General features: G+C 41.0%; 1 protein-coding gene across 1 annotated transcript; it reads right to left on the bottom strand.

Annotated features, from left to right (window-relative positions):
• Positions 1-534: 534 nt before the first annotated feature.
• On the bottom strand, positions 535-18606 carry SERINC1 (serine incorporator 1). The gene is made up of 10 exons (XM_055809678.1): positions 18444-18606; positions 12540-12701; positions 10933-11126; positions 7157-7236; positions 6828-6965; positions 5542-5711; positions 5325-5415; positions 4059-4200; positions 3720-3950; positions 535-2144 (listed from the first exon to the last, which is right to left on the bottom strand). The coding sequence occupies exons 1-10, from the start codon at positions 18480-18482 to the stop codon at positions 2006-2008; spliced, it is 1386 nt and encodes a 461-aa protein (XP_055665653.1). The 5' UTR covers positions 18483-18606; the 3' UTR covers positions 535-2005.
• Between the last annotated feature and the right edge of the window lie 272 nt (positions 18607-18878).

Raw genomic sequence — 18878 nt, forward strand, 5'->3', positions numbered from 1 at the left:
TTCATACACACAACAGGAAGAACACCTTCCACAGCTCTGGCACAGCATTCAAAACTTCCTTTTTTTTTTTTTTTCCTTAAAGGAGTAGCCTAGCCACTTGTACAGGGAGCTGAATCCATCGCCAGCTGTCTGTTCAGCTTCCTAATTCAGTGGACCAGTGATTAGTTACAGGATACAGGAGCTGCTGTGGTACAGCTGGTGTTGGGGTGTTCTACCCCCACTGAACAGACACCGGTGTGATCCAGTGCAGCAGCAGGTGGAAGCAGGAATGCAGCTACAAGAGCAAAGCACGTTTGTGTTTCCAGAGAGATCACTGCAAAGGGCACAGAGAGAAAAGAACCATTAGAAAACTTCACGCCAGGGGTTACACGTGATCTCCCAAAGAGGCAGGAGTTGTGTCTGCAGCACAGTCAGCTGTTACGTCTCAGGTGACAAGCACTATAAAACATCCTAGGAGCAGGGCATGAGAATACAACACCAAACCACACGCTATCCATGTCTGGCAGCAGTATGAGACATCAAAAGTCACAGGAATTCTTCATCCAAATTTATTTATTAATAAGGTAACAACATATTCCAAATTATTACAAGCCTTTACTAATCCTTCCATTACAGTCTCAAGCTTGACTGACATGCCAGACTTCCGCAGTAAGTGTCAGTGTTTAGTTACTTAATTAAAATAAAAGCTTCGAGACCAATTAGCAACAGGAAGTAACAGTCTAAACACCACCATAACAGATCAGCATGACATCTGCTGAAGGCTTCAGGGTCACTCCCAGTCAGGCTGCTCTAGTCTCAAGTTGTAGCAAGAAAGAGAGAGAGATAAATAATGCAGCTTACCTACTTCAATTACAAAGCAGCAAGCACAAAAGCATGTAAGATTTCATAACTGCACATGAACTATACAGTGGTTTAACCAAACCAATTAATGTCTTTCCTCATGCCTAGACTCAGACTTCCTAGGCCCAAATCCATCCCTGGCAATGGACAAGCAGCAAAATACCTAATACATTAGAAGATTTCAAAATTCAGAGCCCCAAATATATTAAGAAACACTTCTGTTGAAGCCTGTCAATGCAAGCCTCCTTTAGTTACTGTAATTTCAGCATCCCTTTTCCTCAACTTTAACCATAATACCTAAAAATTTCCTCTAAAGGGCTTACAGAGTTTTCATCACTCAGCTCCTCGCAAACTCGGTGATTGTAGCTTAGCCAAGAAGAAAGTGGTACACAAAACAGCGATAAATTACAGCACAACTATCCCATTTACACTACTTTAAAAAAAAAAGCAAGCCATAGATGCACATTGTAAACAGGTGCCTTAAAAACATGCTTCTGAGCATCTGATACCAGGATGTTTTTCCCCAGGGTGTCTGACCTCCAGCCTGCAATGGGACACATCAGACCCACCGGCACCGCGGAAAGCATCTGTTCCTCTGCAGCTCCAGGTGCAAGTTACTCCATTTACCGTCTGCGCTAAAGGTACTGCTGCCCTCAGTACGGGAAAGTGTTGGGCTGTTTGTGCCAGGCTGCTGCAAGATGTCCAGGAAACTCCAGCACACAGGAGGATCTTGAGTCTAACAATGCTTACTCAAGACTCACTTTGGAATCAAGGCAACAGAGATCATCAAAGGCAGCCCCTCCTTTGCTCGCAAAGCCTGATCTAATACTGTTTTGTTACCCTAACTAGCACTTGCACTTTTTCCTACAACTATTTAATGCAATTGAGGGGAAAAAGACCTTACATCTAATGCTCCCGAAGCACTTGATCTAGGAGTAATCCTATGAAAACCATCACTATAGCAATTGTCACTGAGCTCAGCTAGAAAAAGTCATTTAGTGAAATGACAAAAGACATGATTCAAGGTAATCATGCAGAATAAAGCAGGGTATACTCCATGGATAGCACACACGCACACGTATTTACAACTGCACTATTAATTGGAATACTGTTTGTTTCAAAGACACGGTCAAGCTAACACAGTCTCCCTAGAGAGCAGCACAGCTTAGTCAAAGTCACGGTTTGTAAGAACCAGCGGAGCAACCAGTGTCCACACGTACAGCACAATGCCAATCCAGCTGGAAGATATCTTCACCCAGACAGATGGCCACTTGCTGGTCATAGTCTCATAAGAAGAATCCGGACTGTGAAAGAAAGGGAAAAAAACATAATTTGCGATTTTTTCAGTATGACATACTTGTGTAGTAAGCCACTTTTCAACACTGTTTTCACAGCAGATCATTTTCACTTCAGCTCGACACCTCAAAGAACATCTCTGCCTTTCTTCTTCCAGGCAGTTCACACCAATCTGTACAAGAACACCATTTGTAAGCTAGTGTCACAGGAAAGTGGAAAGAAACAGCAGCCCAAAAAATATTTATTAAGAGAAGCTGTCAAGAAGCAGAAATAATTACAAGGAATCACTAAACAAATCTGTGGAAAGGCAGGAAGTAGACAGCATTTATAGATACAAATAATGCATTTTACCTTGCCAACAGACACCACCTTGAATAATTAATAATCTTGATACCATATTGACCCAGACAGGGCCACAAATCAAATCCACAGCAGGACTATCTGTTAAGAGCTACTTTTGAAGGAAGGACCTTTCTTATGGTGCTGTTTTGATACAAATTGTCCTTTAACAAATTATTAGAGACCATAATTTATATTTTTAAATTCTGAAGAACACCTGCTCAAGCTGCTAACCTAGTAACAATTCACACAGAGGAGGTTTATTTTATTGTGAGGATTTTTTCAGTGAGCAGACGACATAATCCCCTTCCACCAGACTCCATCACAGAATGACTGAGGTTGGAAGGGCCCTCTGAAGGTCATCTGGTCCAACCTCCCTGCTCAAGCAGGGACACCTATGGCCAGCTAACCAGGACTGTGCCCAGACAGCTTTTGAGCACCTCCAAGGATGAAGACTCCACAACCTCTCTGGCAACCTGTGTCAGGGCTCAGTAGTCACCCTTAGAATGACAATGTATTTTCTGATGTTCAGAGGAAATCTCTGTGCTTCAGCGTGTGCCCACCGCCTCTGGGCCTGTCACTGGGCACCACTGCAAAGAGCCTGGCTCTGTGCTCTCTGCACCCTCCCTTCAGGTATTTACATACATTGGTAAGATCCTCCCATGAGCCTTCTCTTCTCCAGGCTGAGCAGTCACAGCTCTGTGCCTCTCCTCATATAACAGATGTTCCAGTCCCTTCACCATCTTTACGGCCCTTTGCTGGACTCTCTCCGATATGTCCATGCCCCTCTCATACTGGGGACCCAGAACCGGACCCAACACTCCAGGTGTGGTGTCACCAGAACCAAGTAGATGGGAAGAATCACCTCTCCCTTGACTTGCTGATGTAACATGTCCTATCTCTCCTTTTTCCGGCTCTCTGTACCAGACATAGGCCTTGTGTTTACTATTTTACTCACTACAGAATTTAAGCCTCTATCCTATTCACTTCAGCAAGACACATTTCAGCAGTCCAGTGAATCATGAGAATTATCCTAGAAAACATGAAAGGCACTTGTGAACAAGGCTTGCTACTCCAATTTTCAAATACAATTAATTTAGTATAGATCAAACAGTATACTTCCCTTGAGAAGTCCCAATTAAGACCTACGTTCCTCACAGCACACAAGTTATACTACCTTGTCCAGCAAAAGACTGCACCTTGTATGCCCATTATTAGCACAATATATTATCAAACATAAATACCTGTACCAGTTGGTAAGCGTCATCATGATATACAGTGATGCCAGGAAAAGCATGAAATGAAAGAAGGAGTAACTGTAAGTAACTCCATCCCTCTCGTTATCTATGGCTCGGTGAACATCATCTCCATCATCAAGGGAGCCATCACTCCTGGGCATTCCATCCTCTATCAGTGTGGATTCATCACTGGTCAACATCAGCTTGTTAACTTGGCTGTTGTTGGATGTTCGGATGCTGTATTTGACAGGAAAGGACACAGTACAGTTACCCAAATAAATACAGTTTAGTATCTGACAATGAGAAGTAATACAAATTAATAGGAATTTTTTAAAGGAATCTTACCTAGAATAGAGAACACAGAGCAAAAACAAAACCAGTCCTACAATTCCTTGTGCATCCCACCACTGAACTACCTGACCTTGGGTTGGAATGGTGGTGCTGTTGTAACCAATGATGCTCAGCAAACTCGGGTTACAGTGCCTATCTGGGGGGGGAAATACATTAAAACTTACAAAAAGCAAGAACAAAACAGATACCGAATACTACATTTCCACACTGAATGCATGGTAATAGAAAGGAACTTGGTGACCGTGACAGTCTTGAAGTACAAATGCTTTGAGTCTAGTTTTAGCCTACTGAGTCTCTCTAAAGCAGGCAAATGACAGTATGTGGCATAAAAATTTGTCTCTTGAGCAGACAGAAGGATTTAAAACTTATATAAGATATGCATCAACTGCTTTACTGTTCCATCTAATGGAATTAGATGCAATAAAATAAAAATGCTCTGCATATTAAGCTTCAGAAATTTTACCACTAGAAAACAAGTTTGACAAACACATACTTTATAGATGGGGTACCACAGTCATCTCAAGAGTTGGAAAAGAATGCTACAAAGTCAGTTTCATATTATCAACAGTTCCCAACCCACAGCATCCACAGATAGCACAGATGGAACAGTTGAAAGCAGCAGACAATCTTACCTCCTCATAATTACTGCAGGAATTACACATGACTCATACATATGCTGTTACACAGCAGCATCAAAGATTGTCCATGATTAAGATAAAAGGGACAGAGACCCAAATTAAAGACACCAAAATCATATTTAGCAGTTTATTTTAATCACCAGAATTTCTGGATTGATTCTGCCCCCCTCCCCAGATGCTCAGCTGTTTTCAGACACAAGAAACATTGAAGACATTTCTTGATACATTTTTTAAAATCCTCAGTTTGGAAAAACATAATCAGTAAATCTCAGTCACCAGGTAAGAAACCTGATAGGGAGATGAACCTTACAGACAGCTTGGAAAAGTTCCAGTAATCTGCAAAATCTAAGATTTAGAATACTGCAATCCTGCCAATAATAGGTAGAAATTCTTCCATGTGATAAACAAAAGCAAGTGAAAAACATGTTATCTTTGCAAGAACTATTTCTTCAGTATTATTACAGAAATTTGGGGTCAGGGGAAAGTACAGAAACTAATGAATCCTGCCTATAACTTGCATGCATTGTAGTACCTTGCTCTAACACGGCCTTGCAAAAAGGTGAAGGCACAATTTACTGCTGAACTGGTTACCCAAAAAGCCATATACTGCTGCTACACTTACCTGGTTCATTGGTCATAGCTGACCAAGTCAAATACATCGTATAAATTGTGATCACAGAAGACTGCAGCAAACCAGATCTTGGCTGAGATTCCTATACAAAGTAGCCATGAAACAGCAAAGTTAGGCAATTAAGTCTCCAGCACAATTATATTACAGGTTTCTGCGACTTGGTAACACAAAAAAAAATCCCTAAAAGGTAAAAAAATTAAAACTGTACCTGAATCTTCGGCAGAATTGACATTACAGAAGCACCAATACACAGCAGCATATTAACACTGATGAACGTCTTGTTTTCAGAACAACCTTCTGGATGAGTGTAATAAACATAGAACAAGACAATAGCTACTAGGGACAGCAGATAATTGACAGCTGTAGCTGACAGCAAAGCTGTGAAGAGAGACAAAAACCAGAGTTAAACTGGTTAATAATGGAGTTATTAAAATAGAAATAATATTGCATAGTTATCAGGTTTTGTATACAGTATACAATGATGATTAGAGAGCAGCTCTGGGTACTGAAATCTAAAGGAAGTATGTTCTTCTCTATAGTCTGAGGTGTTAAAAAAAGAACACAATAAACAGGAACTCTGAAGCCATACCTGATTCTCCAGTGCTCTAACAGAAACAAAGGGCAGCAAGTATGAAGGAATACAGCTGTACTACATACACTTTGGCTAAAAGCTTAAACAAGAAACTAAAGAACTACTTCTCCAATAAAAGTGAAAAAACAATCTTATTTCCAAATTCCAACTTATTAAAAACATTGAAGAGTGAAGTGGCCATTACGCAGTGACAGGCTGCACTGTCTTTTGAAACACCTAAATTATCACATCTGAAATGCTTTATTAAAATTAACATACCGTTTCTCCAGTGAGATTACTTGTACTCTCCCTCACTATCTTGGCCTTTCACTCGGTATATACCAGGGGTCCTCAACTCAAATTACGGCCCACGGGCCGGATCCGGCCGGCCCCCCAGGGTCCTCAATCCGGCCTCTGGTATTTACAGCACACACACACCCTGCCCCCCCTTCATCCGTGCACTGGCCCCCTGTTTAAAAAGTTTGAGGGCCCCTGGTATATACCTTTCATGAACGACTGACCAGCAGACAGAAAGAAAAAACAATTATTTGAGATGCTTATGCTCAATGTGAAGCATTATAAGGCTGGTTCAGTTTTAATCAGCAAGAAGTGTAACAAAACCTGCAGCTAAAAAAGAAAGCAAAAACAAAACCCTACAATTGCCACTCCTCTGCTACCACAAACTGATGCCCTGCTCCCAGGGGTCAGATCTTACTACTCAGAGGCTGCTGCCCCTCTCCCTACCCACCCTTACTGGACATCAAAAGGACAGCAAGACAACAGAGCTGAACTACACCACCTGAGAAAATGATACTTAAGCATGAAGCAGCCTTTCTGCACTCTGGTAAAATGCACTACTCAGTGAATTACTTAAAAGTAATGCACAACGAAAATTGAAACTTTACTGTAGTACAGTCCTTTACCTGCATACCAGCATCTTGAGTTTCCTTCCTCCATTTTTTCAACCCAAGACTCATTCCAGGAGTGGGCAAAGTCAATAAGCAAGACCAGCTGTATAAGAATAAAGCAGAATGCTCCAGCCATACCTACGTAAAACCACACTAAAAGAGAAAGAAAAAATCAGCTAAAAACCATAGATAAATTACCACCCTGTCTTAATGTTCCTGAACACAGAAAAATGCTATAGCGACACAGCTACAATTAAAACTATAAAACATCAGGATGCACTTAGTTTTGTTTTAAAACCAGTTATGAGTGCACCATTATACAGTGGAAGAAAATACTCCCTTACCTGTTGTAAATGGTCCCTCTGGTATGAAGAAAGCTCCAACACTAATTGCAAGTGCTGTTGCAAATTTAAAGAACCAGAATCTAAAGGTGCGGTGAAGAGGAGGAAAAAGTAAAAGAAAAAAAGTCAGGCAACTGCTGAAGTCTGATCCAATTCACAAAAACTTTAAAGTACACTAAGTTAACATCTTTTAAAGCTGTTTTTCATTCACTCATTCTTAACTCGCTTCTTTAGAAATAAGATAAAAATCTCATTTTATCTGCCCAAGAGTTTTCTCCAGAAAATTATGCTTAAAATATGCTAGACTGACAGTTTGACACATTTCCCAGAGATATCTCACTCACTTATTAAAATTGAAGCCAGGGTGGAATATAATTGTGAGTTGTGGGGTTTTTTAACAAAGGTTTTAAACTAGAGCAGTGAGATTATGGAACTGCCTGCATATCAGAAAAATGTGTTTAAAAAAACCCTACCTGATTTTAATACCAAAACCAAAAAGGGAGAAGATCTGGTTGGTGCCTACAATGACAGAAAACATTATGCTGGAGTTCTCTATCAGTCTTGATTTGTTTTCTACAAGAAAGAGAGGTACAAAAGTCTGGATTCTTCCCACTTAACTTCAGACTCTTTAGGCCTACATCTGAAAAGGGTTTATCACAACAAAAGCAAAGGATTTATCCTTCACAGAAAGGACACAGTCAAATTCTAAGGCCCTAGAAGACCTATTCCAGTACAGTAGCATTGGATTATTTTTTCCCCCAGTAAAAGATATTATCCTGGTTTCAGCTGGGTTAATTTTCTTCTTAGTAGCTGGTACAGTGCTGTCCCTTGGATTTGGTGTGAGAATAATGTTGATAACACACTGATGTTTTTAGCTGTTGCTAGGTAATGTTTATACTAAGTCAAGGACTCTTCAGTTTTTTGGGCCCTCCAGTGAGAAGGCTGGAGGGGCACAAGAAACTGGGGAGGGGACACAGCCAGGACAGCTGACCTGAACTAGCCAAAGGGGTATTCCATACCACAAAAGATCCTGCTCAGTATATAAACTGGGGGCAGCTGGCCAGGGCCTGTCAGTCTCTGCTTGGGGACTTGCTGGGCATTGGTCAGCAGGTGGTGAGCAACTACATCATCACTTGTTTTCTTTTCTCCCTTCCCTTTGGATTTTGTTCCTCTCCCCTTCTCCTCCTTTTCATTATTATTGTTACTGTTGTTGTTTTATTTCAATTATTAAGTTGTTCTTAACCCTTGAGTTTTACATTCCTTCCTGATTCTCCTCCCCATTCCTCCGGGGGGGGGGGGGGCACTGAGCAAGCAGCTGTATGGTGCTTAGTTACCAGCTGGAGTTAAACCACAACAGATACGCACCCATGCACAAAACAGCTTAGATGTTTCCTTGAAAGCAGACCAGAAAGTATCTTCCACCACAGATTCACCAAACCCACCCCAAACACAGACTGTTTACAGATATACCCTGCATAGGGAACTCCAAATCAAGTAGTTATGCCAACAAACCTATAAGGAGGTGAAGATCATTTTTTCTGAGCAGTGTGACAGGCAGCTCCAACATAGGCACCATCTACTACATGTACTTCAAAACTGTATATAGCACAAAGACATGTACCACATTCCCACAACATCAAACACTTGGATGGTTTTCAAGTTTTCTATGCCTTCCCATTCTTTCCTGCACTTCGAACAAATTTAGTCTCCTTCTGGCTATTACAATTAGGTGATGGTGATCAGAGGAATAAATTCCAATTGCGTGGAGAGGTACTACGCAAGATGACTGAAATGCAGAATATGGGAAAAATGGACAAGTTCACTGGGATACAGAGAAGTGACTAAAGTCAGTTTGAAAGTTGAATTACCTTATACAACGTTTACTGTTTAATACATACCCCACTAAAACTAGTTTTTGAATTCACATGTGGAAAATTTTTTTAAAAAAATCAATGTAATTCTCAATTATAGAAATAAGAACAGGTTCAAGCCTGTATAAGTTTCATCTAATTCCAGACTTTTTTAGGAGATCTTAACACTACCCAGATACTGTGCATGACTGCTGAAAACCATACTCATCTGAAGTAACACCTACAGCTGCTATGCATGCCGTGCAAGCCAGCAACAATCCTGTGAATACATTGTAACCAAGTTGTTCTATTATTATTAACCTGAGGCAAGAAACCACTTTGACTTCTGTTACGAAAGCAAAGAAGGTGAACACTGGCACTGGACCATACCGCCGGGTTTAACTTGCATGCAAGTATGAAAAAGTTAGTACAGATACATGGAAAACTCTTAACATTCTGACTATTTCAAATCACTGACAAAGATTATATTGCAAAGTACTAGTAAATATAGACAATTTTAAAAATCAAAAGCCATTGTTTTCATAAAGCTATCTGTAATACATACTACTGAAGCAACTAGCTATTATGGAAGTGTTGGAATTACTAAATATTTTACCAGTAACAGTTAACAAGTATCATTTTTCCTTTTATCCTAGTGCTGACACTAGATTGCCTAAGAAAAGTAAACTGCTATGCGTTGCATAAATAGCACCAAAATCTGGACTGGAGAGCACAACTTCAGGTTATCAAGAAGATCCCCAAACACTGAAGAAGTGGTTTTAAGTAAAAAGATTCCATATCATGTGAAAGATACATTTTATTGTTTGGTTTGTTTTTTTTAAAAAAAAAAGTGTTGATACAGAATGTGCCTGAACCATTTTCTTCTTGCTTGTAAGAAGTATGCTCCCCTGTACAAAGCAGGGCAGAAGGAAAGGCTGAACTAAGTTACTGCTGCTAACACATCTTAATTTGAAGTTTTTTCTCATTTTATGCTAGAAATGTTTCATCTTACAACACTGAATATAAAATAAAATTACTTCTTCATTTTTATGGCTTAGCTGTTCGTAGCTTCCATTAAATATACTCATCCTGAAAAAGCAGTAGTCTAAAGCAATCACTATGACCACCAAGACTACGCACCATAAATGGTTTTAAGCTTTTTAGTGCCATGCCCTATCACAAATATTTACATCTCCCTGGTTCAAGAAGCTACGTTACACATAGGCTGAGCCTGGATGAAAACTACCACTTGTGTCAAGACACAAGCTGAAATTTCACTGTTATTTTCCATCTGATAATCCTAACTATAATGAAATACAGAAGAAAAAATTTTGGGTACTGGGAAGCTCAGGAACTAAATACATAACTCACTCTTCTTTATGCAGAGGGGAGACCAAAGAAAAGACAGCAGAGTGGGAAGAAATATGTTTTTTATATAGATGTATCTATTATAGTCTTTAAAATAAAACTGTTCAGAAAAGAGCAAGTAGTCCTTACAAACATCAAAGTTAAGAGGAATGTAATTCCTAGAGGACAGGTGAGGTTTTTTAATCTTTCTATTTGTTGAAAAAAATCTCAGTGGAATGAAACTTAGGACCATTATTCATCTCTGAATTTTGTCATTTCGGGCAAAAGCAGAATCTCTAATCTTGGAAAACCTCTGGACATATTATCTATTGTCACAATTCAGGCTCTGAGAAATGACAGCCATGTATATCTTTTCCTCTTAAAAAAATTAATCTGCCATGTCTATGAACTCTAATAACTTTGAACGCCCTCTGCTGCAACTACACTCCTCTAGCTACTATGAAATTTGTCATTTGTGGAATCATCAATTTGACCAGCATGCTCAGCCACAAGCTTTATTTTACGGTAGCTGTATCTCATATGCACCCACTGCTCATCTCAGTTCTCATTTCTGTATCTTACCCGTTGTGCACTGCTGCTCTTGGGTCATTGCTGCTCTTCACTTTGATCATCAACAAGGAGAACAGAAGGAAGAACATGGCCATACCAAAGCATACACGGTACACAGCTTTATAACCAACTAGTACATCGCAATTCACGTGGCCGCGCACACCAGGAATAGTTGTTCCCATCCCTCCATCACAAAACCCAGGAATCTGTGATAAATACAAGATACTTCAGGAATCTATAGAAGGCCTCCTGTGAGTAAATACATCTTAGCAATTTATTAATATGCAATTCATTACTATTGTAAAACTATGCGACTATAAACATTGCTAGAAAATATGATACTGAATGGCTGTATTGTTAGTTACAGTCCAACTAGAATATTAAACACATTCAAGGAAAATAATCTGGCATAGGCAAACTGGGGGGGGAGGGGACACTCAGGGAATCTATATCTATCTTAATAACAGTGGGGTGGGGGTTTTATTATTAAAAATTTTGGAACTTCTCCAAGAAATGCAGTTTTCACTTGTAGATCTGAATCAGGAGATAAAGAAAAGCTCTGGTATTTGGTAAATATGACTTGACAGGTACTGTCAGGTTCATGACATAGAAGGCAGCCTGCTTACATCTCTTTAAAACAGAAACAGCCTCTCCCAAAAAGTACATCACCATCAATTAGAAGTATTTGTAACTTCCAAATGAAACAGCTAAGATTACCCTTTGCATTCACTATCAGAACATGAGCAGTATCTTTCTGAAATCAAATCATACTCCAGAAGGCTGCAATTTTCTTTCCTAGGTGACTAACATGCTCTCACTGAAGCTCTCATCTGGTTACTATATCACACAGAAATAAAAATTTACAGATCAATCATTTGGGGGTAAGAAATTCAAAAGCATGCCTAACAGAAGTTATTACCTGCTAGACAAAAAATTAAAGATAACAAAATGAAGACTAACAGAAAAAAAAGCATGTGCAAGCCAACTTCAGTGAACCCACAAGCTCACTCCTAACTCAAATAATCACTCTGTAATTTATACTGTACATTATGTAAAACAATAACTCCTGCACTACCATATCTTCATATAACTAATAAACTGTAAAATCCTACAAGCACTTCCCAATTTCCTTCGGGAAAAATATGCTAGTATCATTAGTGAAAAATATTTTTGTTACACATTTGCAGACCTTAAAATAGAATTTTAATTAGTAAAGCACAATGACATTAGAAGAAATCTTAGATTGTGGCTAATTTTTTCTTTTATTAACAGCATTCAAAGTCAGTCAAGTACCACAAATAAAAGCATCTCAATAATATATAATTTAAAACTCCACATACATAAATTACATTTTCTTTTTGATACAAGATTTTCTTTTTTCTGCTCTGAGCTACTAAACAAGAGATGAAACTTTATTCTCGATAGTGTTTTTCACCTATGCATTGACTGTCCCACAAGTTCTTTGTTTATTTCACCTACAATCAAATTAACAGTGACTGTGAAGCACAGGTAGCAGCCTAATTACCTATTTCCAAATAAAACCCATGCTTTCAAGATGCCATTTACCATTATCTGTAACAGTCATTCTACCAAACATGTTAGCAAAGAAGTAACCTGACCTTCTTCAGCTGCTCTTCCATGCCTGGTATTAACATCACACAGGCAACACTCACGCCAAGAAGTAAAAAGAATGCATAAATCAGCCGTGTTATGGTGGAGTTGTTTCCACTGGGGCAGCATCGGCAGAGCAGGCACGGGGCACTTCCACATAAGCATGGTATCTGACAGAGACAGAACATAAAACAACAACTTTAAAGAGTTTTGCATTGCTAGATTTCAATATTTAATTAGGCTGCACAGATCATCAGAAATTATGATGGGAAATGACTCATCTCACGCATTCCATCACTAGCGTAGGCTAAGTCACTGCAACACATTACAGAGCACCCCAACAATCCTGGCAGCGCTTCATAATGCACCGCTGTCCAGTGAAATTAGTGCTATGTCAAAAGTAATCATATATCCATTCAAAGAAGATAAACGCTGAATTCAGACTTTATTCTCTTGAATTTTATTTCATTTCAGCTACATGAGATGCAAGGGCTGCTTTTTGTTAACAACTACATCCTCCCACAGCTGCAGAGACTAAATAAATACACTGCAGAAAAAAAGATCTGAGCAGACCTGCCATCTATGTACACTTTCAGCATCTGGCAGAGTTGGCCCACAATCCTCACTGGGGCCATTGACATTGCTGGAGCACAAACAAAAGGCGAAATAGCCTAAATCTTAGGTTGCGAATTATTGTGTATTTAGCAGCTACTCACATATCACATAATTCTGTTAGCTGGTAAAATTAACTAATGCAACGTAGAAGTTAGGAACCACAAGAACATATTGAACACATAGTACACGCATTATTGTTGCTATCAAACACCAACAGCAAGAGCGGACAGGAAAGCTGTGCAGTTGTAATATTACAAGGGAAAAAAACAGGACAAAAATTACCGATCTTTAATTCCTAAAGACAAAACTGTGGAAAGAAGGAAAGGGAGCAAATAGTGCTATTTCACCAAGGCTGGGGGAGCAGGAAACGTACCTCACCCCTTTGCAATTTTCTGCTGCTTGCTGAGCAACAATTCAGGAATCGGAAGAAGGGCAAGGTTCCACAAGTAAGTAGAAGCCAAAAGAGGAAAAGTACAATCAAAACGTTTTAGGGGTTTTGTTTTGGTTTTTTTTCTTAATTTACAATTAAATTATTTTGCCTAGAAGACATGAGAAATCCCGGTGAGCAATTAACAGCTAAGTTTTGGAGGCCATGCATTTTTCAGCTACGGTTTGTAGCTACCAAGTGAGTGCTGCCCTATCTGAGCTACATGCAACCTCTGACAAAGAAACTGAATGGTGGGTAAAACCCAGCTTCTCCCCCAGCACATATGCAGGGACACCTCCGCCAAGTGACAAAAGCCACAGGTATTCAGTACCACAAGAAAAACACCAAACCAGTCACATAAGAACATGACTAATTATACGGCCATGACCAGTGCATGTCAATCATCCAGTATGACTGGCATGTGTCAGAAAGTTCTTAGAAGTTTAGTGGTATGACAAACAAAAATGCCAGCAGTCTGCTGCTAACAAAGGCCCCTGGGCTTGCAGGGAAAAGCAGACATTGCCACAACACTGCCAGCAGCTTCCTGAGAAGCCCTCAGGAAAAGGCTCAGATTTTCAGTTCTTACAGGTTCAACCAGACGCACACACCGGACTCCCAAATTTGGTCTTTTAAATAATTTCCTTGTTTTAGTTTTGTACTTGTGTTCCTTTCCGAAGATGGAGGCGTCAAGAATTTTCACTCCACTATGCTACAGAATCATCTTTACATTAGCAAACTTCACTATTAAATTTGTCTTGCTAGAGAAGTGAAATTAAGTAGACCCTCATTACAACTATTTCAGTATGTAAAAGGTATTATATTGCCCTTTTTTACCTCCTCTTCCACTCAGTATCATTATAGCACAGAGTATGGAAGTGTTGATTCCTGAAGAGGTTTCATCTCAATGTAATAAAACCATTTTTTACAGTGAGAACAATCAGTCACTGCAACAACCTCCCCAAGGATAAGAGTCCTCATTCACTGGAAGTTTTCAGATTTGATTGGGCAGGGTGCTAGATCATGTCATCTAGGTCCCTTTTCCATGAAAACGACCCAGACAATCCTTCCCGGCTGTTCTATGACTGCAAACAACTATATTAGGGGTATCTACTTACTGCTTAGTAAGCATGTAATGTATGACAAAAATTGGCTCAGGGTGCATCAGGATTTTATAGTACTAATGTATTACACTTATTTCCTCTACACACACAAATAACCTTTCTATTAAAGAATATTTCTATTCTCTTTCAAAAAATTAGTTTCTTGAACTAATTCTGTCTGGATTAGTATTTTTAAAGATACTGTTGAATAAAAGGTTTGAGTTTGGCAGAGGAGAATATAAGCCTAGGCTCGTCTGCTGCAGAAAATTTGGTGCAAGGTCCATCTGGTGTAGAAATCACTTCTCTGGTGAATCCCAGCGTTGTTTGTTAAATACCTAAATAATTCAAGCAGTTTCCTCCTGACTGCATCAAGGGGAACAGAGGAACACATGTTTCTACAGGCGGCCTGCAGTGGCTGAAAGATGGCTGTCTCCACCTCAAACAAGGCAATATACCTCATTTAAGTGTCCAAGCTTCAAGAACAACTTTTAAAACATCTTGCCCCCAAACCAGCTCATCATGCTGTGACAACCCCAAAAAGCTGCAATCATGTACATCTCTGAACAAGAGATACCTATAAATAGTATCAATTATCTGTAGAAGTCAACCACTTCTACAAGGAATCACATTGCAGTCCGAGCCCCTCTTTCTTTTGGCAAGACAGAATAAAATATATACCATTCCAACAAAATAATATTATACTATTGGCAAAAACACTTCTGACAAGTGTCTTCAAAAAGAACAGAAAACAAAGAACATTCCGGTCGTGAAACTGAGTTTAGTAGCAGAGGGAAAAGGACAGTTTGTGCCACTTCCCAAATTCAGAGCATGCCTCCTACAAAAAAAAAACCCCATACTACAGTACAAACAGACACATACCACCATACAAATCAAAGCTTAACTCCCCAGGTGAAACTCAGCTTAGTCATAGATGCAGAGAGCATTAGTTCTGAGCTTATTTTTGTAAGGATGCTTGGACAACAGTTACTAAGTTACAACTGCATTAATCTATTGACATCTAGGAAATTTTGTACCTACCAACCAAGTCACATCCCTGTACATTTTTGAGAAAAATAAGCAGCTCAGTGGTGTTCTCTGAGGCAAAATAAGAAAAGATGGCCCACACACATCCGTGTGCAGCCAGTTGGGAGCAGGCAATTTAATTCATGCCTGCTAAACTAGTCACTTCATTCTCTAGGGCAGTGGAAATTGCAGGAGGAACACAAGATGAACATTGCAGGACAAAGGAGAGAGAAAACCCTACAAACCCACTGAAAAGTCAAGTGTTACTGACCATGATGCACACAGAACAGGTTTTTCACATCAAATGTGATTTTCTTAATGGGGCAAAGATGATTATATACTGAATTAAGTATCTGCAAAAACACCAAGCCCCCCACCGGGCCTACTCAGGTTTTAGCTACATCATCCCTACTCATATGCTTAAAGGAATAGATTCAATCAATTTTTGCCTTGATAGAGACTATTAAAGTGAGCAAAACAGCAGCTGAGCTGCTTCAGAGAACAGAGCAACAGAGGCAAGATGCAGCAGAGTGAAAACGGCACTGCCTGACCAATCGAGGTCATCAGAATTAGAAGGCTTTTGGTGAGATGACAGTGCCTTTAATAAGGCTTTCCCACCATCCGACAGGCTCATCTTTGCCCTTAAAAACACTAAACTGAAACACTGCCTGATCAGCACATAGTAGGGCAGAGTTATAACCAGCAGTAACACCACAGAAAAAAATCCAGAAGAAACAGAAGTATGAGGCCAGATGTTGAGGTCAGTTACCCAGAGCAGCTCTGCATGGCACAACACACAGCCCTGCAGACAAGCTACACAGCTGAAGCAATGCCCACAGCAATGTCTTCCCAGACAAAAGAGTAGTTTTCCCAGCTGTGACAAAGCCTGCACTAGCACAAATTCCACTACATCTGGTTCCCCTGCTACCTCACACTCACAGCTTTTTTCTTCCAGAGCCACAAATGGCATTTATAGTGACATATCCTTTCAGACCAGTACAGACAGATTTCACCTATAAGAACTATCATAAAGGCTTTAAATGCTGCTTATCTGTGGTTTTAGATTTGGAAAGAAAATCAACACTTTAAAGCCATAAGTATAAAAAAACCAAACACACACACAAAAAAGCCACTCCAATTTGTTTGGGTACTTTAAAGGAAGGGATGGGGGTACTCACAGGAAATCCAACTTAATCTAAGATTACATGCTTGTATAAATAATTTTATCTGGAAGACCACCATTGGCTGAATTTCTCTGTACAGAAACAAACACTCAAAACCAAGAGCAAGTATACAGGATTTACCGAGGCACTACGAACACCAGCCAGTTATCCAAAAAGGCTATTTATGTACTTGAAAATACAGTATATATTAACTCAATTATTTGAATTAAAACCTATAGTTATACTGTCACTATTTGACAATAATTAAAAATGTTAACTATACTCAACTAGTAATTAAAGTCTAACTGGTTAATCCATCAAATAGTGTTTAAAATGCAAATTAAAACAAAATGGAACACTGGCAGTACTTCATTAACAAGATATTATCAGTGTTCTAGTCACTTATTTACATGCATATCAATCTGGGAGCTTAGCTCATACAAATTTACAAATTCTAAGATAATTTTATAGAATTTGTACAGGAGATGAAAGAACTAAATATCATATTTGTAATTAAATATCACTCTGCACTAGGGGAACCAAAGTCCATGTATTTTGATAACACAAAAAATAGGATCTTGAATCAACGTAATTTTTTGTTAGACCACCAAGTTACGTGTATTAACTGTTTAAATATATGTCATCTCATTTAATCCAAGTATGGCAGTGTTTTTCGTGTAAAAATCTCAGGTTTTCACAATGCCACTAGCATTTTAAGATAAATGTCTAAAGATTCACAATCCACCTGATCATGTCTACTTGCATAGGGACTAGACTTGGTAAGACAGCAATGCCTCAACTGAAAAAGGATGCAGGATCTCTACCAACTTCTCCGCTTTTCTGCATTTGCATAGTGTTAACAGTTTTAGAGCCATCTCAAACTACTGTTTCCCACTAACAAAAGTCACCTGACAACGCTCAGCGTGGTGGTGACACATCACCAGACTGCCGTGCAGCGAGAAATGATGGTTTGATAAGACAAAGATGCTATAAAGGGTGGAGCTGCTCAAGACAAAGGCGTAAGAAAAGAGGAATTAAATACAAACGTTAGTATCAGGGAAACACGCCGGTTTTCTTTTTCCTGCAATAAACGCGAAACTTCAGAATTTAGCTAGATTCTGACCCCTTTTACAGATTTGGGGAGGGGGGAATTTCAGTGGACACTGTAACTCCCACACAGTAACGCGGATTAAGCGGCAACCAGCAGAGCGACAGACCGGCCTGCCTGAATGAGTACGAAGCTCCCCAGTGAAACCGCTCCGGAGGACCCCTGGAGGCCCCGGGATAAGATCCAGAGGGCAGACCGACCACCGCGGCGGCCGGCCCAGGGCCTGCCTCCAGCCTGCCGAGGAGGGAGCCCGGCCCTAGAGAAGCAGCACTAGCAGCGGCCCGCGGCGGAGAAAGCCCAGCTGGGACCGGGGAGGGGGCCTGCAGCCTTCCCTCCCTTGAGGAGGCGGGAGGGCACCGCCGCAGACGCCAACGCCCCCACCCCTGGCACACAAAGGCCCAGGGAGGCGACGGGCGAGGCCCAGGCTCGGGGCCTCCAACGGGCAAGGAACCACCGCGCCGCCCGCCCCGCCTTACCCAGCTCGCCATGGAGCAGAGGCCCAGGACGCCGCCCATGGTCCGCGGCGGGCTCGGGCTCCGGCTGCTCAAAGATGGACGCGCGACGGCCGCAGGCTCCCGGCGGGCTTGTTTACTGCTCCCCGCGGCGCTTCCGGCTGCTCTGACGGCAGCGCCTGCGTCACTTCCGGCGGGAGGCAGGCACGCGGCGGCGGAGGGGGCGGGGGCGGCTGCGCGGAGCGCCTGCGGCTCGCCCTGTGCGCTGGGGCGGGCCCGGGCAGGGGGCGTCCTGCCGGCGCTTGTGGCTGGGGAAGGGGCTTCTCTGCCCGGAGCGCCCAGCTGCGGCAAGCCGGCTTCGGCCTGCCCCCGCGGCAGGTGGCAGCAGGCCGAAGCCGGCGGCCGCCTTGCTGGTCGCAGCCCCCGCGGCCTGCGGCTTTCTCGGGGTGGCTGCCACTG

This window comes from Falco peregrinus, chromosome 7, assembly GCF_023634155.1.
Source record: "Falco peregrinus isolate bFalPer1 chromosome 7, bFalPer1.pri, whole genome shotgun sequence".
Classification (NCBI taxonomy): Eukaryota; Metazoa; Chordata; class Aves; order Falconiformes; family Falconidae; genus Falco; species Falco peregrinus.